Source organism: Corvus hawaiiensis, chromosome 21 (assembly GCF_020740725.1).
Source record: "Corvus hawaiiensis isolate bCorHaw1 chromosome 21, bCorHaw1.pri.cur, whole genome shotgun sequence".
Lineage (NCBI taxonomy): Eukaryota > Metazoa > Chordata > Aves > Passeriformes > Corvidae > Corvus > Corvus hawaiiensis.
In genome coordinates, this window is record NC_063233.1 from 8880971 (window position 1) to 8905653 (window position 24683).

Below are 24683 nucleotides of genomic sequence, written 5' to 3' on the forward strand. Positions count from 1 at the left end.
CCGCGGTGGCTTCCCCTGCCAGGAGCCGGCAGCCAGCGGGACGTGCCAGGGCCTGCGCCAGCCCCGCCGCCCCGCTGGGTGTGACAGGGACCGGCTGGTGGCAGGGGGAGGGTGCTGCGGTCCCCTGGCAAACACCGCGATTGGGAAAGCGCTGTGGGTGGGTGACTGGGGACACCCGTCCCTGGGAGGTCCCCATGGGTGCTCCTGTTTGCCAAAGCACTTTGTGGGTGTGCTGTTGGTTGTGGGGTGGGGTCCCTTCCCTCCTTTGCCATGATGGTGAGGGGTCTGAGGACAGGTGACAATCTAGGGGGGCTGTGTCCCCTGTCCCCAGACCCCTCCAGCTCTCGGCTGGATGTGCAGCCAAAGCTGCTCAGGGAAGGACGGCCACTCGTGGGTGGCTTTGGTGGTGGAGCTGGAGCAGGGAATGCTCTCCGTAGCCCCCCGTGCTCTGTGTGCAGCCAGGGAATGCTCTCCATAGCCCCCTGTGCTGAGCCAGGGAATGCTCTCCATAGCCCCCTGTGCTCCGTGCTGAGCCAGGGAATGCTCTCCATAGCCCCCCGTGCTGAGCCAGGGAATGCTCTCCATAGCCCCCTGTGCTCTGTGTGGAGCCAGGGAATGCTCTCCATAGCCCCCTGTGCTGAGCCAGGGAATGCTCTCCATAGCCCCCTGTGCTCCGTGCTGAGCCAGGGAATGCTCTCCATAGCCCCCCGTGCTGAGCCAGGGAATGCTCTCCATAGCCCCCTGTGCTCTGTGTGGAGCCAGGGAATGCTCTCCGTAGGCCCCCGTGCTCTGTGTGGAGCCAAGGAATGCTCTCAGCACTTTTGAGAGGCTTTGCTCAGCCTGATGAAGGAGCCGGTGGGCGGCTGAGGCAGTTCCTGAGTGTGACACATCAGCCCTGCCAGGGTGTTCCGGATGTGAGGGGTCAGGACACCCTCTGGCATCGTCAGCGTGGGCTTCCCATCCTCTGCTCAAGCAAAGCCGGGATGTGCCACCACTAGCACCCCACATTTTGTCACCTCCTGATCCCACAGAGGGTCCATGTCCCTCTTGCTTCCCCAGGCTTGCCACCAGGGCTACCAGGCAGGGAACACCAGTGGCCCCAGACATCGCCCCAGCACCCCGGAGAGTGCTGCTGAGCCGGGGCAGATTTAGTCACCTCGCATGTTTGACTGCAAGTCTTGTTCCAACCTCTGCAAATAATTGACTTTTGCTTTCCCATTTACTTAAACCCTCCTAATTGGCCCCGCTGTTAATCAGGGAAGAATGAGTGACTAAGCCTGCCCGGGGACCTGGGGCTCCTTTTTTCCCATGGACTGAAAGGAAATGAAACCTCAAAACGTCCTTTTAAATCTCAGCTGTCTGCATGGCTGCCCAGAGCCCTGGCCAAAACCACACGGCTTGGGAGACGGGAATTGCAACAGAGGGGCTGCAGGGATGCCAGGAGGAAAGGCCAAAACCCAGGCTGAGGAATTGCTGTGCTGGGATGAGCTGGGGTGTCCCATCCTTTGCTGTGAATTTGTTAAATTCCCAGGGGTTTCCCAGCCTGATGCTGGTCTGTAGTTCGCTCCTGTGGCTCGTAGTGCTGGCATCTCCTCAGGGATGGCTCCATCCCTCCTTGGGCAGCATTTTCCTCTGGAGCCGCTCATCCCATGGGGATTTGCAGCACCCTGCAGCAAAGCTGCTCCTTGTGCTGCCTTGGCTGCCAGCTCCAGGCCGGCTCCTGCTGGAGGTTTTGGCTGCCGCTGGAGGTTTTGGCTCCTGCTGGAATTTTTGGCTGCTGCCAGGCTGTGCCGTGCGGGTGTGGGGGCTGTTTTGTCTGGGTTCGTGCCCCCAGCATCGCGCTGGCTCCAGCACCGGGATGCAGAGCCAGGATCCGTCCTCCCCGCGCCCATCGCCGGCGCTCTGGCGCAGCCTGAGCCGTCAGAAATTGTTGGAGGAGACTCAAATTCTTCATTTTTCACAGGCTCTGGGGCAAAGTTGACAGGGGAGTTCAAAGTCGAGGCCCCATGTGCCAAAAGCAGCTCGGGGGGAGTTGTTTCTCCAGCTTTGGGATGCTTTGGGACGGGGTTTTGGTGTGGGACCCCCATGGGGAGTCTGGAGCAGGGGTGGGGAGGGTGCTGGGTGGGTCAGGGTGCCCAAGAGAGTCCCATGGCTGCCACATTGGGGCAGGTAAAGCCCCGTCCCTGCTGCTGGGGGTGGGTTTGCAATGTGCTCCCACGCCCTGCATTGAGGGGCTGCCTGTGGGATGGAGAGTGTCTCCTTCAGTGTGGGGTGCAGGGGTTATGTGGCAGCTCAAGCTCTCCCAACACCTTGGACTCATCCCAGACTGGAGTTTGGGGTCCTGGTGGGGGTCCCTGCCTCACATGGGGGGCTCCAGGCTGTCCTTTCCCCTCACCCTAACCCTAATCCCAACCCTGCTGCTTCATGAGCTGCAGGGCTGGGAGCCCCTTTGTGGGATGGCCCTTTGGGGGCACAGCAGGGTCAGGGGGGTTTGAGCGATGTTTGGGCTGGGCAATGGGGGGCTGCCCCTAATCCCAGCTGGCTGAGGTGGTCGGAGCTGGGCCAGGAGCTGCACAAGGCACAGGAAGCCTCAGCACCGTCGGAATCAGCTCAATGTCAGGAATTTCCTGCCGGGGAGAGGAATCCATGAAATTAATGTGAAAGGCCAAAAAAAAAGAGATCATCCTGACCCCGAATCGGGCCCTGGGCTGGGCAGGGAGGGCGGAAGGCAGCGGGTTCTGCCGTGGTCCCTGCACCAAAGGCTGTAGGGTGACAGGGGAGGGGTCTGGGTGGGTGCTGGGGGGTTTCAGGCCCCAAACCCAGCCCGTGCCTGACGTGGCTCTGCTGTCCCTTTGCAGAGAAGACGGGGAAGGTGCTGGGCGAGTTCTGCCGGTGCTACAAGGAGCAGTTTGGGGTAGCTCTCTTCAACAGCGTCCGCTATGAGATTGAGGGCGCCGGGGGCCCGCAGGCCCAGCTGCTCCACCGCAAGGTAAGGGCTCCGTCCCCCAGATCCACGTCCTTCCCAGAGCCCAGGCACGGCCCCTGTCCCTGTCTCACCCACCCTGCTGGGTGGAATGTGGCCCTGTGCTCCTGGTCCAGCCCATCCCTGGGGCGTTGAATGCTGTGGGGCTCCCTGGGATGGTTTTTGTTCCCACCCCATGGAAGGAGCACGCGGAGGCAGCAGGGTAAGGCTGGCTTTGGATGTCGCAGGAGCTCAGGGACCCCTCAGTGCCCAGAGAAGCCCTGAGCAGCCGTGCCAGGCTGTGTCCTCCTGCTCCTGGCTGCGAGTGATGCTCACACCTGGGCAAATTCCCAGGGAGGAGTAGGAAATCCCTGATCCCAGAGGTGGCTCCGAGTCTGACCTGCAGCAGCCACGTGTGTCCTGCCTGGCTGAAGGGATGGGATTTGTGGCCGTGGCTTCTGGCGGGGTGGATCCTGCCTTCCCCTCCCTCCCTCCCTCCTCCAAAGGCAGATGCACCTCAGGTGGGGCTGCTCACAAGCTGACATGGCTTGGGGTCCTCCCCGGGGTGGCTTTCTTGGGGTTTTCCCTGGCCAGGTTGGTGGAGCTGCTGTCCTTGAAAGCAGGAGGAGATGGGATTGCACATCTGCTTTTGTCTGGGGCTTAAAGGGGTGGCTCTGTTAAACCAATCGAGGAAATGCCTCCCTGAGCTCAGCCTCAAGCCCTGGGTGCTCACAGTGGCTGTGTCCCTGACCCACCCATGAAGGTGACACCTTGGCCAGGCACCAGGAGGTGCCCCATCCCCTCAGGGACCTGCCTGGGTGCTGGGTGTGTTAGGAAAAATAAAGGAGTGGAGGTTCCTGGAGAGGAGCCGGGCCCAGTGTCCTCAGCACCCCCGGGTTCCTCGGATGCCTTCAGCCCCCCCAGGAGCTGCCTCCATCCCCAGGTTGGTTGCTTCATCAAAAAGCTCCAGCAAGCAGCCCAGGAATGTCTGAGGGACAGCAGCAAGGTCGGGAGGTCAGGGACACTGCAAGTCTTGGAAAAACCCTGTGGAGAAATAGGAATTCCTCCTGCTCAGTGTCCTGTCTGCTGCCCAGCCCCTCGCAGGGACCCAGCAGTGCCACTGGCATGTCACAGTGCTCCAGACACCACATCCGTGAGGGATGAGCATCTCCACCTGTGCTTTGTGCCCTCCAAACATGCCCCAAAAAATTGTGGATGGCACGAGGATGGAGGGTGTCCTCCTGCCCGGCCTCAGCTGGGATGTTGCACTCGGGATTTTTAAATGTTCTTTATTTATTCCCCTTTTCCTGTGAGCTCTGTGGTGCTCGGTGCAGTGACACCAGGGGTGACACTGGTGGCCTTCCTGGGCAGGGGGGGACAGCAGGAACGGGGTGTGAAGGATGATCCAGGCACCTGAAACACCAGCAGGATACAACAGCAATGAGAACACGGAATAAACACGCCTGCCTTTGGTCTCTCCAGCAATCCAGAGCTCCTGAAAACCCATCCCTGACACCCTCTGCTCCCTCTGTGGCAGGGATCGGGACAGCCCAGGGGCTCCCCGGCCCCTCCCTGCCCAGCCCCGCAGTTTGGCACACACCTGCCTGTCCCAAATATTTGCTGGAGCTGGGAGGAGCCCCCTCGGTGCCTCCCGGGGGTGAGGAGGGTGTGTGAGGAGGGGACAGCAGTGCTAGGGCTCTCCAGGGTCCCCAGAGCCATGTCAGGGCTCAGCCTGGATTTTATCCCACCAGCAGCCCGTCTGTGGGGCTCTGCCTGCCCTGAGCCACTTGAGGAGGGCTCATTCCCCTCGCATGAGTCACTGGTGGGCACTCCCCAGAGCTGGCACCTCCTTTCTGTCCCCATCCCTGCTGGTGGCCTCAGGGTTTGGGTTCTCCTTCCTCCTGCTGGTCCCCAGCCCTGCAGGGCTCGCTTTGGGCTTGGTTTTCCCCGTTCCAAAGGCTTTGGGGAGCAGTGAGGAGCAGCCAAGCTGCTGTCAGACCTCCCCCAGCCCAAGGGGTGTGTGGTCAGGCCTTGGGGACAGCAGTGAGGGTCCTGTGAGCCGGGAGAAGAGTGGGAAAAGCTCCTCCAGAAGGGTTCTGCTGCCGGGGCAGAGTGGGATCCAAGCCCTGCTGGTCCCTCCTGGTGGCCACCGTGGTGGAGGGTGGGTGGCCACGGCAGCAGAGGTGGCCGCCGCACGCTCCAGCCTTCACGAGAGCTCTCAGCTCCTGTTTATGTTCCTGGGATCATAAAAATTCCTGGGATGAATTCCTGGCTGCCTCAGGCAGGCTGTGTTTGGGATGGTGTCAACGCTGCCGGCCAGACGGTGCTGGAGAGCTGGGGAGGGGCTGCACAGCCGAGGGGACACGGGGTGTCCTTGGCCTGTTCCTGCCATGGAATCCTGTCATGGAATCATGGAATGGTTTGGGCTGGAAGGGACCTTAAAGATCACCCAGTGCCACCCCCTGCCATGGGCAGGGACACCTCCCACTGTCCCAGGCTGCTCCCAGCCCCAATGTCCAGCCTGGCCTTGGGCACTGCCAGGGATCCAGGGGCAGCCACAGCTTCTCTGGGAATTCCATCCCAGCCCCTCCCCACCCTCCCAGGGAACAATTCCTTCCCAAAATCCACTCAGAATCTCTCCTGGTTTAAAACAGCTTTCACTGGTCCCAGTGAAGTCCAGAACATCTGAGCATCGTCTGATGCTGGGCTCTACGGGGTGGCTTCTTGCTTTTCCCTGTCCCATCTGGAGACCCTGCTGAGCAGGGCTTGGTCCCTGCCACCTGCAGATGCCTCTGGCAGGACCTCCTGGCAGCAGTGCCACACATCCTCCCCGTGCCCCGTGCCAGGGAAATTGCAGCAGCTGGAGCAGGGAATTGCTCCTGCAGGGCTCTGCTCCAACCTTCCCCTCATCCAGGCGAGCTGGGGTGGCTCAGCTGAGCTCGGTGTGTCCCAGAGGGGAGATGCCAAGGGCAGAGGTGTCACCAGAGGTGTCACCACGTGTTGCCCCTCAAAGGCATCACCCAGATGCACCAATTCAGGCACCAAACTTCGCAAAGCTGTGGGAGATGGTGCAGTGGAGACCCTCAGCACGGCCCTAGCGCAGAAACACCCACCCAACCCACCGTGGACAGAGCTCGCTGAGCTCCCCAGGGCAGAGCTGTCCCCTGGCTGATCCCCTGTGCCTCCCACCTCCTGTCCCCTCCCTGCAGGTTCCACTGGAGGACCACGTCATCTACTCGGGCAACATCTTCCAGTACATCGAGGAGAACAAGAAGTGGAGGAACCGCTTCTGCGTGGTGCCGCACAACTACGGGCTGGTCCTGTACGAGAACAAACTGGTGAGGAGAATCCCCCTTCCAGCCATCTCCAGCGGGGTCATTCCCAAGGGGACACCCCATCCATGGCCGTTTCTCCTGCTCAGGCCTACGAGCGGGAGCTGCCGCCCCGGGTGCTGGTCAACAGTGCTGGCTACAAGATCCTCACCTCCGTGGAGCAGTACCTGGAGCTGGTCAACAACAGTCTGCCTGGTGAGGGCCCTTGTGCTGCTGGGCAGCCCTTGGGGACCTTTGGGTGGGTTTGGGGGGTGTCATCCCTGAGGGCCTTCTAGAAAAGGGAGATTTTGGGGTGTAGCATCCTTAAAGACCTTCTGGAAGGGGTAGGTTCAGGGTGTGATCCAGGAGGACCTTTGGGAAAGGGTGATTTTGGGGTGTAGCATCCTTGGGGACCTTTAGAAAAGGGTGGTTTTGGGGTGTAACATCCCTGAGGGACATGGGGAAAGTGGGTTTGGGGAGTAGCATCCTTAAAGACCTTCTGGAAGGGGTAGGTTTGAGGTGTGATCCCTGAGGACCTCCAGAAAGGTGGGTTTGGGGTGTAGAATCCTTAAAGAACTTATGACAGGGATAGGTTTGGGGTGCAGCATCCCTGGGACCCTTCAGAAAAGAGTGATTTGGGGGTGTAACACCCTTGGGAACCTTCTAGAAAGGGGTGATTTTGGGATGTAGCATCCTTAAAGACCTTCTGGAAGGGATAGGTTTGGAGTGTGATCCCCAAGGGCCTTTGGAAAAGGATGATTTTGGGGTGTAGTATCCCTGGGAACCTTCTAGGAAAGGTGAGTTTGGGGTGCAGCATCCTTAAAGAACTTCTGTAAGGGGTAGTTTTGGGTGTAGCATTCCTGGGGACCTTTAGAAAGGTGTTGTTTTAGGGTGCAGCATCCATAGGGATGATGGAAGGGATCATTTTAGGATGAAGAATCCCTGAGGGGAATAATCCTTCTTCAGGGAAGGGGTTTATTTGGGATGTAGCATCCCTGGGCACCTTTGGAAGGGGCAGTTTTGGGTAGTGGGGCTGTAGGGAAGGAGAACAGCCCCATCCCACAGTGGGGTGCGGGGTCTCTGCTGCTCAGGTCCTGCCACAGTCAGGAAGGGAGGAAAGGAGGAAAGGAAGGAGGGAGGGAGGAAGGAAGGAAGGAATTCGGAAGGAAGGAAGGAAGGAGGGAAGGAAGGAATTCGGAAGGAAGGAAGGAAGGAAGACAGGAAGGAATTCGGAAGGAAGGAAGGAATTCGGAAGGAATTCGGAAGGAAGGAAGGAAGGAAGACAGGAAGGAAGGAAGACATGTCCATGGCTCCATGAGAACCACATGATTTTTAATTACTTTCAATTTTACTTTTCAGTTTTCATTCTAATTTCCTTTTGGGAAAAATGAGGCCCTTTTTGCTTTTATTTTTTTTTTTTTTTTTTGGGGGGACAACTCCCAGCAAAGGCCCTTGGAAGGAGCTGAGGGCTCTGCACGTCCCTTCTGGACACCCCCAACCCTGCAGCTTCCCCATCCCTGCCCGGCTCCATCTCCCCCTCAAACCATCCACCCTTTTCCACAGGTGTGACCCCCAAATCTGGGCACTCCCCCATCCTGAAGTGCCCCACGGATTTCCCGCTGATCCTGTGGCACCCCTATGCCCGGCACTATTATTTCTGTGTGATGACGGGCAAGGAGCAGGAGAAGTGGCGGGCGGTGTTCCAGGACTGCGTGCGGCACTGCAACAATGGTGAGTGACATCTGAGGGTCACAGAGGGTGGTGGAGGCCCTGTGGTGACCAGGTTGGGGTTTTTGGGACAAAGGGATGGTTTGGAGTTCATGAGGAGGAGTTGGGTGGGAGCTGTTGAGCAAGTCTGGAGAAGGGAAGGATCTGGGGAGACACTTGCAGGGCCTAAAGGGGCTCCAGGAGAGCTGGAGATGGATTTTTGGACAAGGAATGGAGTGGCAGGATGAGGGGGAATGGCTTGGGATGTTGGGAATGGATGGGATGGGATGGATAGGAGATTGGGAAGGAATTGTTCCCTGGGAGGGTGGGCAGGCCCTGGCACAGGGTGCCCAGAGCAGCTGGGGCTGCCCCTGGATCCCTGGCAGTGCCCAAGGCCAGGCTGGACATTGGGGCTTGGAGCAGCCTGGGATAGAGGGAGGTGTCCCTGCCCATGGCAGGGGTGGCACTGGATGATTTTAAGGTTCCTTCCAACCTAAACCAGTCTGGGATTCCACAACTGAGCATCTCATCAGTGCCAGCATCACCTCCAGCTCCCTGGAGCATCCCTGTGCCCAGCTCCATCCTCTGCCCATGAGGATACTTGCCCAGGGCAGGAAGTATTTCCAGGAATCAGCCCAGAGCCTGGCTCCAGAGCTGCCCTGATGCCTATTTCCCACCCTGAGGTAGAAAATCCTTGTTAATTGAAGTCATCAAACCCCAACCTCCCCCGAGGGGGCTGTGGGCAGGGGGTGCAGGGCTGTGCAGCCGGGCTGGGCAGGACCTGCCTCCCACATCAGTGATCCTCTGGCAGGAAAACATGATTTTCCTGCTTGGCTGTGGCCTGGGCACTCCTGGGCTGAGCCCCAGATCCCAGCCGTGCCTGGGATGGTGAGAAATTTCCTGAGGAAGGTGGTGCCAGAGCTGAAACCTACTCAAAGTCGGGTGTTCTAGTGGGCATTTTAGATGCTGCCCATTTTTTAAATGCTGCTTTCACTCCTGGGAGCCCTGGGTAGGCTCAGTTTCACCCCAGTTTTGCCAGGGCTGCTGTAATAGGGTGGGATCTGGAGCCTGGCTTTCACTGAAGGTTTCCATCCTCTCATTTTGGATTAAATCTCCCAAAAATTTGCTTTTTTTTCCTTCTTTTTTTTTTTTTTTTTTTTTTTTTTTTGGTGCTGGGGGTGTCTGAGCTCGTTGGGCTGAATGTGCCCCCTCAGCCTGCCTGGGGCCTGGACTCCTTTGTGGAGGTCTGAGTGCTGGGACCCCTCATCCTCCTGGGATTCTCCTGAGGATCATTTCTGGATGGAGCTCAAGCACCAAGGACTCAAATGGGGGCAAAACCAGCTCTGGATAAAAGAGGAATCGATCTCCTGCTATCAAACTCCCGATTTTTAGCTCTAATTCCCCCTCCCACCTGCTGGGTGCTGCTGTGGGACCCAGGGGAGGTGGAAGCCCCTCCACCATCCCCTCTGCCAGCCATGGTTGTGCCAAAAAATCCTCTCCTCCCTCTCCTTCTCCTCAGCATGTGATGGAAAAGCCTTCCTGAGTGGGCAGTGGCCAAGGAGGGCTCGGTGCCGGGGCTTCTGCATTCCTCCAGCCCGGATTTCTCTGTGACATTGTTCTTCCTGCCCCTCTCTGCTCCTGGGAGCTCCAGGATCCTGTTTCATATTCCATGAAGGCTCTTTTGTTATTGTAGAGCACTTTGAGGTTGTTGGTTTGGTTTTTTTTTTCCCCTAAATTAGAGGCTCTGTTTCTGCCTCTGGTTGTGATTCATGTGGGAATTTTCACCTCCCTTTCTCAGGCTGGGTTTGTGTAACAGCAGCCCTTCTGTGAGGACTGGGGATGTGCAGCTCTGTTCCTCACACACACGGGGTCCAGCCTGGTGTCCCTGGAGCCCTTGGCTGCTCCAAAACTGTCCCTTGCCCTGTCTGGTGTCACCTGGGGCTGGGCAGGGCCCACTCTGAGGGTTCTTGCCCCTTGTTGCAGGATGGTTTGGGTTAAAAGGGACCTTAAAGTTCATCCCATCCCACCCCTGCCACGGGCAGGGACACCTCCCACTGTCCCAGGCTGCTCCAAGCCCCAGTGTCCAGCCTGGCCTTGGACACTGCCAGGGATCCAGGGGCAGCCCCAGCTGCTCTGGGCACCCTGTGCCAGGGCCTGCCCACCCTCCTAGGGAAGGATTCCTTCCCAATCTCCCATCCAGCCCTGCCCTCTGGCACTGGGAAGCCATTCCCTGTGTCCTGCGACTCCAGGTCCTAAACCACACATTAATGAAGGAAACTCATTAAATTTGCCCTGTGAAGTGTCACGGGGGATTCTTGCACCAGCCCTGCCTGGACAGGGCACAGGGCTGGGGACAGACTCAGGGATGGCCTCAGGCTCAGCCAGGACTGAGTGACACTGGGAGGGCTCTTTCAGGGAAAAATCCTGCCCCAGGCCCTGCAGGGACAGAAGGTGACAATCCCAGGAGCTGTGGATGGAGCAGCACCGGCCCCTGGAAGCTCAGCCCAGCTCTGGCTCCCACCAAAGACTGAGAAAGGAACAGATTTGACTTTCTCAGTGGATTTTTTCCCCCTGATTATTAAGCTGCCCCTTAAGAAAAGCTGCTTAGGCTTGGAGTTAATTGTAATCACCTTAGGAAAGTCTGTGTGCGCTGGGAGAGATCTGCTCACTGCCCGGGGCTGTGTCCCCAGCACTGCCAGGTGCTCTGGGACGTGTCAGCACTGCAGGGATCATCCCCTGGAGCCTCCCAGCAGGGTCACCCTGGCTCAGATCCCATCCTGGTCCCCTCCTCCGGGCATGGGGAGGGGAATCGGGCTGGAGGGTTCTCTCCCAGGGGTGTTTCCCTGTCTGGCAGGGACCCCCTCAGCCTGGACAGGCTGGGACAAGGCAGGGACATGCATGGGACATGTGGGACAGCTCCCGGGCTGTCCTGCCTGCCCGCTGTCCCCATCTCCTCCTCCTCGCTGTGGGGTGAGGCGCTGCCCCTCCTCCCGATGGGTGCTGTGGCAGGGTGGGGGTGACATCTGAGCCCCCCTCGTGCTGCAGTGACTCACCCCAGGGACAGCCCGGCCCTGACTCACTCCTGGTGCCTCTTGGCCACTTTCCTCTTCCTTCCAAGCCTCGCTGCTCCTTACAGGGCCCCCACTTCCTCCAGTCCCCCCCAGCTGGCCCGTCCCGCAGTGCTGGGGGGGTCACTGGGTGCCATCCCGGTGAACCCCTGCTCCTGCTGTGCCTTCGGGGGTCACTGAGCCTCCCAGGTCCCTGTGCACCATTTGGGGGTCACTGAGCCCCTGCTCCTGCTGTGCCTTCGGGGGTCACTGTGGCCCTGTGTGCCCATGAACCATTTGGGGGTCACCGAGCTCCCATCCTTCCAGGGGGCTCCTGGGTGCCTCCCTGCCCTTTGTCTGGCTCTGGAGGGGATCACTGGACATAGCAGGAGCCCCCCAAGCACTGCCGCCCCGCACCCAACATCCCCCAATCCTGCTGACAGCCCTGGGGACTTGCACGGGTCCGAGGGTGTGGGGGACCACACAAAGGTGGGCTGGGGGTGCTGGGCTGCCCCTCATCCCCACTTCCAGGCTGCTCACTCGTCCCCGTATCCCCTCTGCAGGGATCTCCGAGGACTCCAAAGTGGAGGCTCCGGCCTTCACGGACGCCATCCGCATGTACCGGCAGTCCAAGGAGCAGTACGGCACCTGGGACATGCTCTGCGGGAACGAGACCCAGGTGAGCACCCGCACCCCCAGCCCGGGCTGGGATGGGGTGACGTGGGGAGGGCTGAGCAGGCTCCCCCAAAACCCTCCTGCCTCCCTGCACAGGTCCTGAGCAACCTGGTGATGGAGGAGCTGCTCCCCGAGCTCAGGAGCACCATCGGCCCCCGGCTGAAGGGCAAAGCCCCGGAGCGCCAGCGGACCTGGATCCAGGTGTGGGGCTGGGGCTGTCCGGGGGAGGAGGGGTCCCCACCGCCTGCCACCCTCCCCCCCTGCCCGCAGACCCTGCTTGGGGGGGCCTCCCTTCCCCCGCTGGGCTCCTCCTGCTGCCCCCTTCTCGCGGCCCCTTCCAAAGAATCCGTCCTTTCTCCGCAGTGGTTTTTAAAGCTCCCTCTGTGCCCCTGCCCAGCCCTGCCCGGCCCCGCCTGCGCTGCCGCGTCCCTGGGGCCAGGGAAGCAAACAGGAGGAAGCCCAGCCCGGGAGCGAAGCCCGTCCCGGCTAAATTTAGCGAGCCATTTTTAGAGCAGCGCGGGCTAAATCCAGCCCAAACCCTTGCGAAAGACTGAGGGCTCTTCAGAACTGCCTGCTAAAACCTTAAACCCCGATAGATAATTACCGCCAGGCTCCTAATGGGCCACTTGAGCAGCCTGAAAACATACAAACGCTACTTTTCCAGTAGCTGCGGTCGCTGGGAAGCCCGGGGGAGGGAGGAGGGGGGAGGCTCTGCATCCTGCCAGTCCCAACAGCACCAAAATCGCAGCGTTTGGCAGCAAAGTGGGCGTGAAGCCTCAGCGAGCAGCTCCATCCTGCTCAGGAGGTTGGCTCTGAGATCCCGGCGAGGGTGAACAGGGCAGGGAACAGATTTCAGGGGGGGTCTGGGGCTCTCCTGCTTGGACCACCACTATCCCTATACCACCAGTATCCCCAGACCTGCAGCTTCTCCAAACCTGCAGCATCCCCAGATTTGCAGCATTTCTGGATCTGCAGCATCCCTGGACCTCCAGCACCCCCAGCCCTGCCTGGGGCAGGTTGCCTGGTGGGGGACAGCGCTCACCTCTCTGCCTCTCCAGCACCACTTTGAAGCAGCTTCTGCACTGCAGGAGCTCCATCTCACCCAGCTGGGGGGGGGGGGGGGAACCTCTGCCAGGCTGTGGGAAAGGGTCCTGTCAGGGCATGGGGGATGGCTCAGCAGGTCCTGGTGCTGCAGCCGGTGGTTGGGGGTGCAGCTGGAGGCGTGGGAGGGTCTCTGACCTGCCCACCTTGTGCCCCCAGGTGTCAGATGCTGTCTATAGGATGGTCTACGAGCTGGCCAAGTCACAGTACGACGCTGCAGTGGCCAGGTGCGAGCAGGAGCGGCCGCAGCTGGAGAGCACCATCCGCACGGACATGGACCAGATCATCACCTCCAAGGAGCACCTGGCCAGCAAGATCCGAGGTACAGCCCTGCAGGGGTGCACTGGGATGTGGGGCTGTGCCCATGGCTCCTGGGGTGGCTGTTCCTGGGGTGCAGAACAGCTCTTGGCACCCTTGGCGGGGTGCATGTCCTCCCAGGAGGTCGGGGATAAGGTGGGCAGTCACGCCCCAAGCGTGGCAGGAATGGGTTCAGTACAGACCCAGGGGCACTGTGCAAGAATTCCCGGTGCTGTCATGAAAGGGGGAGCCTCCTGCAGGAGGGGCTTGGGAACAGGGGCAGCTCCTTCTGCCTGGGGTGGGTTTAGGGCATGATGGGAAGGGCTGGAAGGCCAGAGGAGCCTCACCATGCTTATCCCTGCTCTCTCCCAGCCTTCGTCCTGCCCAAGGCAGAGGTCTGTGTCCGTAACCACGTCCAGCCCTACATCTCCTCCATCCTGGAGGCCCTGATGACCCCCACGAGCCAGGGCTTCGCCGAGGTGCGGGAGGTGTTCTTCAAGGAGGTGACCGACATGAACATGAACGTCGTCAACGAGGGCGGCCTGGAGAAGCTGGTGGAGGTGAGACCTGGGGGAGCTCCTCGCTGGCTCGGGGGTGACAGGGCCAGTCCTGCTGCCACCCGCAGTGTGGGCAGCACTGGGGCACCCCAGGCTGAGAAGATGTCACCCGTGTGGGTTGGAATGTCTGGGCCTGAGTACAGAGAGAGGCTGAGCTTGGCTTTGTCCCCAGTACATGGAGAAGCTCTCCCACCTGGCCTTCCACCCCGTGAAGATGCAGTCGTGCTATGAGAAGATGGACCAGCTGAAACTGGAGGGTCTCCAGCAGCGATTCGATGTCTCCAGCACGTCTGTCTTCAAGCAGAGGGCCCAGATCCACATGAGACAGGTGGGATGGGGACCAGGGTCCTCCCCTGCCACCCTGGGCTGGGAACAGCAGGCTGGGGAGCCCAGGCTGCTCCAACCCAGGAGGGGAGGTCTGTGCTGTCTCCAAGGGGGGGTGATGGAGCCCCTTTGGTCTGGAGGGCTCCATCCTGGTGAGCTTGGGCATCACGGCAGCGCTGCCCCTCTGCCACCGAGCCCAGTGGCACCAGCAGGACCAGTAGCCCAGTTCTGGGGTCTGATCCAGCAAGATTGGAGAGGGATGTAGGAGGATGAGGGGGTGCAAACCAGCTGTGAGCACCCTCCTCTCCCAACAGCCTTGATCCTCGAGGTGAGAGCTGTGGATGCCACGCTGGGACGTCAGGGATTTTTCCAGAGTGAAGGCTCTTTGCCTGTTGGATATTGGGAAAGAATTGTTCCCTGGGAGGGTGGGCAGGCCCTGGCACAGGGTGCCCAGAGCAGCTGGGGCTGCCCCTGGATCCCTGGCAGTGCCCAAGGCCAGGCTGGACATTGGGGCTGGGAGCAGCCTGGGACAGTGGGAGGTGTCCCTGCCCATGGCAGGGGTGGGGATGAGTTTTAAGGTCTCTTCCACCCCAAACCAGCGTGGGGGTCTGTGCTAAGGCTCATCTCAGTGTGGCAGTGCCCCAAGAGCCCCCTGCCCACCCTTGGGGTGCCCCCCATGCTGACCATGTGCCTCTGGCTGCAGCAAATGGACGATGCCGTGTACACCTTCGAGACGCTGCTGCACCAGGAGCTGGGCAAGCTGCAGGGCAAGGATGACCTGTGCAAGTCCATCCAGCGCATCCTTGAGAGGGTGCTCAAGGTGAGGCAGGGGGTCAGGACCTTTGGTGGCCTTTGGTCGCCTCGTCCCTTGGCCAGGGAAGAGGCCAGGAGTGATGTTACCTATTTCAACAAAAGTCTTCTGGGGGAATTCTTCTTTATATTGAGGTTTTCATGGATTTTGCTGGGGGCAGGCAAGTGGGAAATCACCTGGAGGAGCCAGGTCCCCTCTGACCACATCTGTAAAAGCCCCCCAGGGTTCAGACTGGCCCCCAAGCCCTCCTGCAGCCAGCAGTGGCTCCTACCCGGGCTCAGAAACACTGGGAAACAGCTGGGGAGAGGGATGTGAGGCCAGGGGGGGTCTGCTCCCGCCTGTGCAGATGGGTTGGGGGGCAAATCTCAGGGGTTTGTGCCCATGGGCCGGGGGCGGCCAGCCCACAGCGCTGGGTAACCTGGCCACCCTCTCATCCTGCAGAAATTCGACTACGACAGCAGCACGGTGAGGAAGAAGTTCTTCAGGGAGGCCCTGCTGCAGATCACCATCCCCTTCCTGCTGAAAAAGCTGGCACCCACCTGCAAGGGGGTAAGAGGGGAAAGTTTGGGCTGTGGGACAGCACCACCCGCCCCCGTGGAGGGGCTGGAGCATCCATCACACCCATCCCGCTGGGCTGAGCCGCCTCTCCCTCTCTGGCAGGAATTAGCCAAGTTCCAGGAGCTGATCTTCGAGGACTTTGCCAGCTTCATCCTGGTGGAGAACACCTACGAGGAGGTGGTGCTGCAGTCGGTGATGAAAGACATCATGCAAGGTAGGGTCCTGTGGCACCTGTGTGAGGAGGGGGTGGTGACCCCATGGAGGGTCCTGTGGCACCTGTGTGAGGAGGGAGTGATCCCATTCAGGGTGCTGGGGGCTGTGTGAGGAGGGGGTGATCCCATTCAGGGTGCTGGGGGCTGTGTGAGGAGGGGGTGATCCCATTCAGGGTGCTGGGGGCTGTGTGAGGAGAGGGTGATCCCATTCAGGGTGCTGGGGGCTGTGTGAGGAGGGGGTGATCCCATTCAGGGTGCTGGGGGCTGTGTGAGGAGGGGGTGATCCCATTCAGGGTGCTGGGGGCTGTGTGAGGAGAGGGTGATCCCATTCAGGGTGCTGGGGGCTGTGTGAGGAGAGGGTGATCCCATTCAGGGTGCTGGGGGCTGTGTGAGGAGAGGGTGACCCCATGGAAGGTGCTGGGGTGTATCCGAGGAGGGTAACCCTGTGCAGGGTGCTGGGGGCTGCCCCAGAAGGAGCTTCCCCACTGGCAGGGCTGGGCAGTGGGTGGGATGCCGACCCCTCCACCCAGCTCCAGCTCTCCCCCCACCCACGGGCAGCACTGGGCGAGGTGCCCCAGCCTGGCAGTGCCCACAGCCCCTGTGACCTGTCCCTCCCTGTCCCCAGCTGTGAAGGAGGCGGCCGTGCAGCGCAAGCACAACCTGTACAGGGACAGCATGGTGATGCACAACAGCGATCCCAACCTGCACCTGCTGGGCGAGGGCCTGGCCATCGACTGGAGCGAGGAGTACAGCGGGCAGCCCGAGGCCGAGCCGGCCGCTGACCGGCGCCGCAGGGCCAAGCAGGTGGTGTCGGTCATCCAGGACGACGAGGGGGCCCTGCCCTACGGGGTGGTGGCCGAGGCGCTGCTGCAGCCCGGCTCCCCCGAGCCACGGGAGCCGGAGGAGGCAGATCCCAGGGTGCCGCCGAGCCCCCCGGGTGCGGTGAAGGAGATCCGGGAGGCGCTGGCTCAGGAGAGCCGCGGGGATGGCGCCGAGGAGCGGCTGACGAACGGCACCGATGCCGCCGGCGGTGCCAGCGAGGAGGGGGTGCTGCTGGCAGGGGCGGCCCAAGGGGCTGTCACACACCAAGGTCCAGCCCGGGACGGGGTGCAGTGTGCCACAGCAGCACCGCCAGCACCTGGAGCGGAGATCCCAGCAGGGACTGGGACACAACGTGCCACGCCAGCGTCACCTGTCCCCGGAGCCGAGGTCCCAGCGGGAGCTGGGACACGCCGGGCTGCACCGGCACCGCCTGTGCCCGGAGCTGAGGTGTCAGCAGGGGGGCAGCGTGCCACAGCAGCGTCACCTGGCCCTGGAGCTGAGGTCCTGTCAGGGGCTGGGCAACAGCGTTCTGCACCAGCATCCCCCGTGCCCGGAGCCGATGTCCCATCCGAGGCTGAGGTGCCACAAGCCACACCAAGATCATCTGTGCCGGCATCCCCTGTGCCCGGAGCCGATGTCCCATCCGAGGCTGAGGTGCCACAAGCCACACCAAGATCGTCCATGCCGGCATCCCCTGTGCCCGGAGCCGATGTCCCATCTGAGGCTGAGGTGCCACAAGCCACACCAAGATTGTCCGTGCCAGCATCCCCCGTGCCCGGAGCTGACCCCCCATCAGTGTCCAGTGTGCCACACGCCACGCCAGCACCACCCAGCCCCCGAGCCGATGTCCCAGCAGAGGCCACGGTGCCCCACGCCACGCCAGCACCACCCGGAGCCCAGAGCCCGTCAGCAGTGTGCGCCCAGCGCAGTGACCACGAGCCAGGCGAGCCCGGGGAGCGCAGCCCCCCACGGCCCAGGGGCACCACGGAGAGCGGTGAGGGGGTGCAGACTGAGTTCTAGCCCCAGCCCCTGCCATGGACTGGCCCCGGTGACACCGGGGCTGGGGAGGGGGACAGGACCCCCGGGGATGGAGAGCAGCACCGCGGGAGAGGGAGGGGATGGGGACACCGAGACCTTACTGCCTAACGGGGGTCCCGCTGCCGTGGGGGGCTGGCAACAGCCACAGCCCCGACTGGGTCGGACTGGGGGTGGCCCCAGCCTGGCACGGGGCATCCCCTGCGCTCTGCTCTGTCCTTCTTCTGCCTTATTTTCTTTCCTACTGAGGAGATGCTTTACTGAGGAGCTTTATCTGCCCCCCACACAGTGCCCGGGGCTGCCGGGGGGCTGGCACTAGCCCTGCTGAGGGTGGGTGTGTGGGGACACTCCTGGCTGTCCCCTGGTTGTCCCCTGCCCCAATCTGGGGCGTTTCCTGGCAGCCTGCCCACTGCCATCCCCCGCCGGTGGGATGCAGTGCCGGTGGGAGCGGGGCTGCAGGGGATGATGGACAATGGGAGGGCAAACGGGGGCACGGCAGGGCCAGCAGCGCTGGGGGCTTGAGCCACTGCAGAGGGGGCAACAGCTGGGGCGGGCTGGGCTCCTGGTGGCCAAGATGGGCTCACAGCTTCCAGGCTGAGCTCATGGCATCCAGGCTGGGCTCACAGCACCCAGGCTGGACTCCTGGTGCCCAGGCTAGGCTCATGGCACCCAGGCTGGGCTCACGGCACCCAGAGCCCACCCCCAGCCATCCTCACCCCGAGGTCTCCTGGCAGCTGTTTTAAGTTCAGAGTTCAGTCCCCAGGGCAAGGTAGCACTGGGGCCGTGTCCCAGCTGTGCCTGGCAGGACTGGGCTAATTCCAGGCTCAGATCCCTGGGGACTGGAGACATCCCAGCCCTTGCCCTCCAGAGCTCCCCAGCTCCTTCCACGGATGGTTTCTCCAGCGTTGCAGATTTTGGCTCCTGCTGTGATGGCCGAGCAAGGAGCAGGGGTTTGCTGACCCCCCGCCAGCCCTGCCCATGTGGGGAGGGGGACAGGGCGGCTGCAGCCCCCACACAGCGATGCCAAAAGCCCTGGAGGTGCTGGGGGTCTCAGGACTCCCGGGTGTGACACCTGGAGCAGGGCCCAGCGCCCCGACACCCACCTGTGCTTAGGTGCCACCTTGCTGCCTCAGAAGGGGGGTGCCCAGCCTAACCCACTCAGGGGGGCCCCCAAAGTGCCTCGGGAGGCCCCCCTCAAAGTGCCTTTCTCTGTGACCTTCCAACCTGTCTCTTCCAGGATATTTTATTAAGAAAGTTATACAAATGTTTAAAGATATGCTTATAATAATTAATAAAATGGAAAAGCTTTATTTAAAGCCAGAGGAGAATCTCCTTATTCCCTGGGTAGGGCTGGGGATCCCCAGTCCCACTCTGACAACCCAGGGGTGCCACAGCCTGAGCCCACCCAGGGGTGACCCGAACCAGGAGCAGAGCTGAGATGATTTTTATTAAAAGGGGTGTCCTGAGGAAGCAGCAAGAGGCACCTGGAGCAACATTTCCCCCCTGGCACAGCCACACTGAAGCGCTGGCAGGAGCGGGGTGGGGGTGGCAGGACCCCCCCAGTGTCCCCAAAGGCACTGTGTGAAGAGGGGCTCGGTGCAGGGCAGCTCTGGGCAGGAGGGCAGCTTGTCCCAGCTTGTCCCCTCCCCCAGCAAGTCACCGGATCGTTCCCGTTCCATCCAGGACGAACCTCCTCAAAAAGCAGGGAGGGGAGGAAATGCCAGCACCCCCCATCATCACCCGGACAAAGGTCCCTGAGAGCCAGGGCACAGCCACCAGCCGAGGCCGGTGGCAGCGTGGCGAGTGCCGGCCATGGGGCTCCCTGTCCCCAGAGCGGGGCCAGCCCCGAGGGCCCCCAGCGAGTCCTTGGAGTTCTGCGTCCCACAGAGCACGGGGACAAGGACAGAGCCAGCAGAAGTGACAGCAGCTATTCCAGACAGAGGAGCGGGAGGTGGGACACGTGTGCCACCGCCCCGGGGGGCTCTAGCCCCGGCCGAGCAGGGGGTACACCATGAAATAGCCCAGCGTGGAGCCCACGATGGCCCCCAGGAAGATCCAGGCGTTGTAGGACATGACGGCCAACATCACCATGTAGCCCAGCACCACCTGCACCACGTGGAACACCGTCTGGCCCACGTGGAACCAAAACCACCTGGGCAAGGAGATGGGAAATGCCATCAACGAGAAGCTGAGGTAGCCGGAATCGCTTCCCACCGGGATCCTGGAGAGGCCAGAGTGGGGTTTGGGGAGTGGGGAGAGGGGTGGGGGCTGCAAACAGCAGCTCAGGGAGAAATCCTGCTCTGAAATCAGTGAGGCTGGCAGAAAGAGCAGCCTCAGGAATGGTCTGGGATTAAATGCAAGAGGAAAAATCCAGGGCCTGGCTCCAAAGGAAGGACCTGCCAGGGCCAGGCTTGTGGGAACTGAGTTGCTGCTCATGCCCATCCCCAAACCAAGAAGACCCTTCTGCACCCACAGTGGGTCCTGGAGGGGAACATGAGCCTCCAGACACCACCCTGGACATCTCCCACAGGACCTGGAGGGGCTGGGCTGCCCCTGGAGCCGCCTCCCCAGGCTGTACACACCCCCGTTCCCCAGGAGCCTGCAACTCCTCCTCACAGCCCCTCTCCCCCGTGCGCTGGCCATGGGGCACAGAGCCATCCCTGAGCCCCCCAGGTGGGTGCCAGGGGGTCCCTGTGGTACCTGCCCTGCGCAGGGCCGCTGTCCCCCTCCTGTGGCTCGGTCAGGGCCTCCTGGCTGAGGCTGCGGGGCAGGGCCAGCAGCGCCCGCCGCAGCAGCACGGCCTTGCCCATCTTCACGGCCTCGTAGAGCACGGACAGCAGCAGGATCACCAGCACAGAGAGCACCATCCCTGCAGCAGAGACATCCCCACGCTGCTGTGGGGCTGACAGGGGCACGGCAGGGCCCGGCACGGGGTGTTTGGGGATATCCATGGGGTGAAGTGGAGGGCTCCTGGCACTGGGGTGGGGCAGCGGCGTTGTTAAATGGCAGGAAATGGGGTATTTACCTTTTTAATTCACAGAATTAGGTTGGAAAAGCCCTTTGAGGTCATCAAGTCCAACCTGTGACCTAACCTAAGACCACCTTGTCACCCAGACCATGGCACCAAGTGCCACATCCAGTCTGTCCTTAAACACCTCCAGGGACAGAGACTCCACCGCCTCCCTGGGCAGCCCCAGCCACCCTTTCTGTGAAGGACTCCTTCCTAATGTCCAGCCTAAACTTCTCCTGGCTCAGCTTAAGGCTGTGTCCTCTTGGGACATGGATGGAGGGATGGGTGGAGGGAGGGATGGATGGACAGAGAGAGAGATGAAGGGATGGATGGATGGATGCATGGATGGATGGATGGAGGGACAGAGAGAGATACAGAGGGATGGATGGACAGATGGATGATGGATGAAGGAATGGATGGATTCATGGATGGGTTCATGGATGGATGGATGGATGATGGACAGAGGGATGGATGGATCCATGGATGGATGGATAAATGGATGTCCCAGGGGCTGGCAGCCTACCTGTGGGGTTGTGGACATTCCAGAAGTCAAACAGCAGCACCACTGTGTCCGAGAAGTAGAAGGTCATCTGGAAAAGAGGCCAGGAAAGGGCACTGCTGGAGCCCCTGGGGGTGCTGGGTGCCCACACTCAGCAGGTCCTCACACCCCACCCCAGGATGCTCATCTGGGGTTTTACTGAATGGTGCAAGTTTTTGCCCAGTTCTGAAACGGGAAGAGGAACTTGCATGGACAATCACAGTCACGCTGACTGGGTTAAACTCCTCCCGTGACCTCCAGCAGAACAATTTTCACCCCCAGCAGCAGCTCCTGTGCATGTCTGGGCTGGGAGAAAAGCCAGTTTGCCCTTGTGGCAAAGAGAGATGAATCCAGGACTTCATCCAGCTGGACTGGAGGAGGGAAGGTCCCTGGGAACACCACCCACAGCCTGAGGTGAAGCTGGTGGGCAGAGCCTCTGCTCCCAAACCTCCTGCACTGCCAGCACACCCAAAAACTCCACCACCAAAGCACCACCAGAGCCGCCAGTGCAACCACCCAACGATGGGTGCCACCCCAGGGGTGCTCCCTGGCAGAGGAGCATCAATCCCGACACTGTCCAACCTGCCAGGACCTACAAAGGCACCATCCCTGCTCCTTCACCCTGCTGGAACAGGAGGAGCAGGAATTGCTCTTGTGTAAGACCAGCTCCAAGCTCGTACCCAGCTGCCAGGTCTTGCTCAAAAACTGGAATTTCATTGGGTTTTTCATCCTCCATTCATTGAATCTCTCTCAGAGGTGTTTGTGGAGCTCGTGGCCGCCCCTCTCCCGCACGGATCCACGTCTGGATCCTCTTTCCTGCCTTTTCCAACACCGGCAGAGGTGACTGACAGGACCAGGAGCTGCCTCAGCCAGAAATACCATCCAATAAATCCCCTGGGGGTGTTCACCACAGCCCGGCTCTGATTACACCCCTGGGCCCTCCTTACCCAAAGCACATTAGCACACGTAATTGGCTCACCCTTTTAAGCCTCCTTTGGCCACTAATTAATGATAATTAGCCCTTAAACGAAGCTATTTCTCCTTTACAGGTTTCACCCACAGGTCTGTAGGTGGTGGAAGGAGCAGGTGACTGTTTTAGGGATGGGGGTTCCAGGGTGATTTAAGGGGTTTCTGAGGGGATTCATGGGGTTCCAGGGAGATTTAAGAGGTTCCAGGGACGATTCACGGGGTTCCAGGGAGATTTAAGGGGTTTCTGAGGGCATTCATGGGGTCCCAGAGAAATTTAAGAGGTTCCAAGGGGATTCAAGGGGTTCCAGGGGGATTTAAGTGATGGGCAGAATCAGAGTCATTAAGGTTGGAAAAGCCCTGTAAGATCATGAAATCCAAACATTAACCCAGCACTGCCAAGGCCTCCACTAAACCCTGTCCCCAAGTGCCACCTCTCTTAACGTTTTTTGAACAATTCCAGGGATGGTGATTCCACCACTTCCCTGAGCAGCCTGTTCCAGAGATCCAGAAGATCCCTTTGCTGCCCCAGCCTGGGGTGAAGCCACATTTTTGGGTGCCCAGTGTGGGTGTGACACCAAAACGATTCTCCTTGGACCTTGCTCCTCTCCTACAGAGAGATTTCTCCAGTGGGCAAAGGCCAAGAGGGCGAAATCCTAAAAATCCCTGCATTCTTTCCAATCCCAGGCCCAGGGATGTTGTTCAGAGGGATGGGATCCTGTCCTCCCCCACCTGCCCACGCGGCAGGGATTGAGGTGAGGCTGCGCCCAGCTCCTCCTCCGCAGGAATTCCCCCAGGGAAAAACAGCTGCTGGGAAACCTCCTGTGCTCAGCCTGCATTTAGGGGCCGGATCCGCTGCAGTTTTGGGGTTATTCTTAGCAGAACTGCACAGAGTGGTGTCAGGTTCCAGTGGGATTCACGGGGTTCCAGAGGGGGTTTAAGGGGTTCCAGAGGGGGTTTAAGGGGTTCCAGGGGGGATTCACGGGGTTCCAGGGGTGATTCATGGGGTTCCAGAGGGGGCTTAAGGGGTTCCAGGGATATTGAAGGGGTTCCAGGGGGGTTTAAGGGGTTTAAGGGAGATTTAAAGGATTCCAGGGGGATTTAAAGGATTCCAGGGGGAAATTCACAGGGTCCAAAAGAGGATTCACAGGGTTCCAGAGGGGGTTTAAGGGGTTCCAGGGGGGATTCACAGGGTTCCAGGGGTATTGAAGGAGTTCCAGGGGGGGTTAAGGGGTTCCAGGCAGATTTAAGGGATTCCAGGAGGGTTTAAGGGGTTCCACGGGGGGATTCACGGGGTTCCAGGGAGATTTAAGGGATTCCAGGGGGATTTAAAGGGTTCCAGGGAGAAATTCACGGGGTTCAAAAAGGGATTCAGGGAGTTCCGGCAGGAGTTTTAAGGAGTTCCAAGGGGGAATCCACGGGCTTCCGGGGGGGGATTCATGCGGTTCCGGGGGGGATTGAAGGGGTTCCAACGGCATCTCCGGCGTTCCGGGAAGGACTCCCGGTGCCGTGCCCGCCCCGGGGCTCACCTGCATGGTGGCGGCGGCAGCGGGCGCGGGGCCCGGCCCGTCCCCTCCGGCGCTGCTGTCGCGGTGCTGTCGCGGCGGTGCTGTCCCGGTGCTGTCGCGGTGCTGTCGCGGTGCTGTCGCGGCGGTGTTGTCCCGGTGCTGTCCCGGTGCTGTCGCGGTGTTGTCGCGGTGCTGTCGCGGCCGCGCGGGGCTCCCCGGGAGCTGTAGTGCGGCACGGGCCGGGGCGGTGCCGGTGTTTGTCCCCTCCCCTCGTCCTCTGTCCGGGCTCAGCGTCCCTGGGGACAGCGGGGCCCGGCCCCTCCGCGTTCCGGGGTTTCGCTTTCCTTTCCCTCCCTGCTCCATCCCGGTCCCGGCGCGGATCCAAAGCGCCCGAGGGTTTTCTGCTGGTTCCCCACCCCCATCACCCCCGGCATCCGGGGTTTGCACTCTAAAAATGGTGAAGGTTTTTTGGGGGTTCTGGGTGGCTCCAGGGAGAGCTCAGAGCCCCTTGCAGGGCCTAAAGGGGCTCCAGGAGAGCTGGAGAGGGACTGGGGACAAGGGATGGAGGGACAGGACACAGGGAATGGCTTCCCAGTGCCAGAGGGCAGGGCTGGATGGGAGATTGGGCAGGAATTGTTCCCTGGGAGGGTGGGCAGGCCCTGGCACAGGGTGCCCAGAGCAGCTGGGGCTGCCCCTGGATCCCTGGCAGTGCCCAAGGCCAGGCTGGACACTGGGGCTTGGAGCAGCCTGGGATAGAGGGAGGTGTCCCTGCCCATGGCAGGGGTGGCACTGGGTGGGCTTTAAGGTCTCTATTCCACCCAAACCATTCAGGATTTGATAATTTTATTCTCCCCATAGCCAGGCAGGACAAAGGGGAACTTTCCTTCCAGCTGTGACTGGAAGCACACAGCTGTTGGCTCTCTGCTGGGACACTCCAACCATCCCCATTACCCCTGGGAACAGGGTGTGCTGAGCTGCCCCTGCCTCCGTCTCCCCAAGTGCCACAGGTGCCAGTGTCCACAAAGGCACCCTGGGCATGCCAGCAGGTTTGTTTGTATGTCCCTGAGTGGGAAGGTGAGCTGGCATTGCTTCAACCCCTGCCTGGGCACAAAAAGCTTCCCCTGCTGCTCTCCGTGACCCCAGCGCGGGGTCTAACCCGGCTGCCACCCTGCTCTGCTGGCTTTGGCATCGCTGCCCAGCCTCACCTGGGCACAGGCACTTCAGGGGGTTAGAGCCTGAGCA

The 24683-nt window shown here is 60.9% G+C and overlaps 2 protein-coding genes across 4 annotated transcripts in view; one reads left to right on the forward strand and one right to left on the reverse strand.

Moving 5' to 3' along the window:
- The window catches only part of NIBAN2 (niban apoptosis regulator 2), a 29932-nt gene extending 11197 nt beyond the window's left edge, over nucleotides 1–18735 (forward strand). Inside the window, exons 2-14 of the mRNA XM_048325499.1 lie at nucleotides 2859–2989; nucleotides 6172–6300; nucleotides 6384–6489; nucleotides 7837–8004; nucleotides 11591–11706; nucleotides 11799–11903; nucleotides 12963–13125; nucleotides 13473–13660; nucleotides 13830–13985; nucleotides 14685–14801; nucleotides 15234–15341; nucleotides 15453–15564; nucleotides 16188–18735. Of these exons, the coding sequence (XP_048181456.1) occupies nucleotides 2859–2989; nucleotides 6172–6300; nucleotides 6384–6489; nucleotides 7837–8004; nucleotides 11591–11706; nucleotides 11799–11903; nucleotides 12963–13125; nucleotides 13473–13660; nucleotides 13830–13985; nucleotides 14685–14801; nucleotides 15234–15341; nucleotides 15453–15564; nucleotides 16188–17404 (2816 nt within the window). The 3' untranslated portion in view covers nucleotides 17405–18735. The remainder of the gene's footprint in view (nucleotides 1–2858; nucleotides 2990–6171; nucleotides 6301–6383; nucleotides 6490–7836; nucleotides 8005–11590; nucleotides 11707–11798; nucleotides 11904–12962; nucleotides 13126–13472; nucleotides 13661–13829; nucleotides 13986–14684; nucleotides 14802–15233; nucleotides 15342–15452; nucleotides 15565–16187) is intronic.
- SLC31A2 (solute carrier family 31 member 2) lies at nucleotides 18705–23928 on the reverse strand. 3 transcript variants are annotated; one of them, XM_048325501.1, is made up of 5 exons: nucleotides 23574–23919; nucleotides 23463–23537; nucleotides 20953–21019; nucleotides 20120–20288; nucleotides 18705–19571 (listed from the first exon to the last, which is right to left on the reverse strand). In XM_048325501.1, the coding sequence occupies exons 1-5, from the start codon at nucleotides 23802–23804 to the stop codon at nucleotides 19403–19405; spliced, it is 711 nt and encodes a 236-aa protein (XP_048181458.1). In that variant the 5' UTR covers nucleotides 23805–23919; the 3' UTR covers nucleotides 18705–19402. The 3 variants fall into 3 exon arrangements, with proteins under 3 accessions (XP_048181458.1, XP_048181457.1, XP_048181459.1); XM_048325500.1 differs by having other exon boundaries at nucleotides 23463–23918; XM_048325502.1 differs by having other exon boundaries at nucleotides 19413–19571; nucleotides 20124–20288; nucleotides 23463–23928.
- Between the last annotated feature and the right edge of the window lie 755 nt (nucleotides 23929–24683).

Coding starts and splice junctions, on each gene's coding strand:
- SLC31A2 (XM_048325500.1), bottom strand. CDS start 23,804: ATGGAGCAGGGAGGGAAAGGAAAGCGAAACCCCGGAACGCGGAGGGGC. Junction 20,289..20,952: donor GAATGTCCACAACCCCACAG/GTAGGCTGCCAG, acceptor TCTCTGCTGCAG/GGATGGTGCTCTCTGTGCTG. Junction 19,572..20,119: donor AGCGGCCCTGCGCAGGGCAG/GTACCACAGGGA, acceptor CTCCTTGCCCAG/GTGGTTTTGGTTCCACGTGG.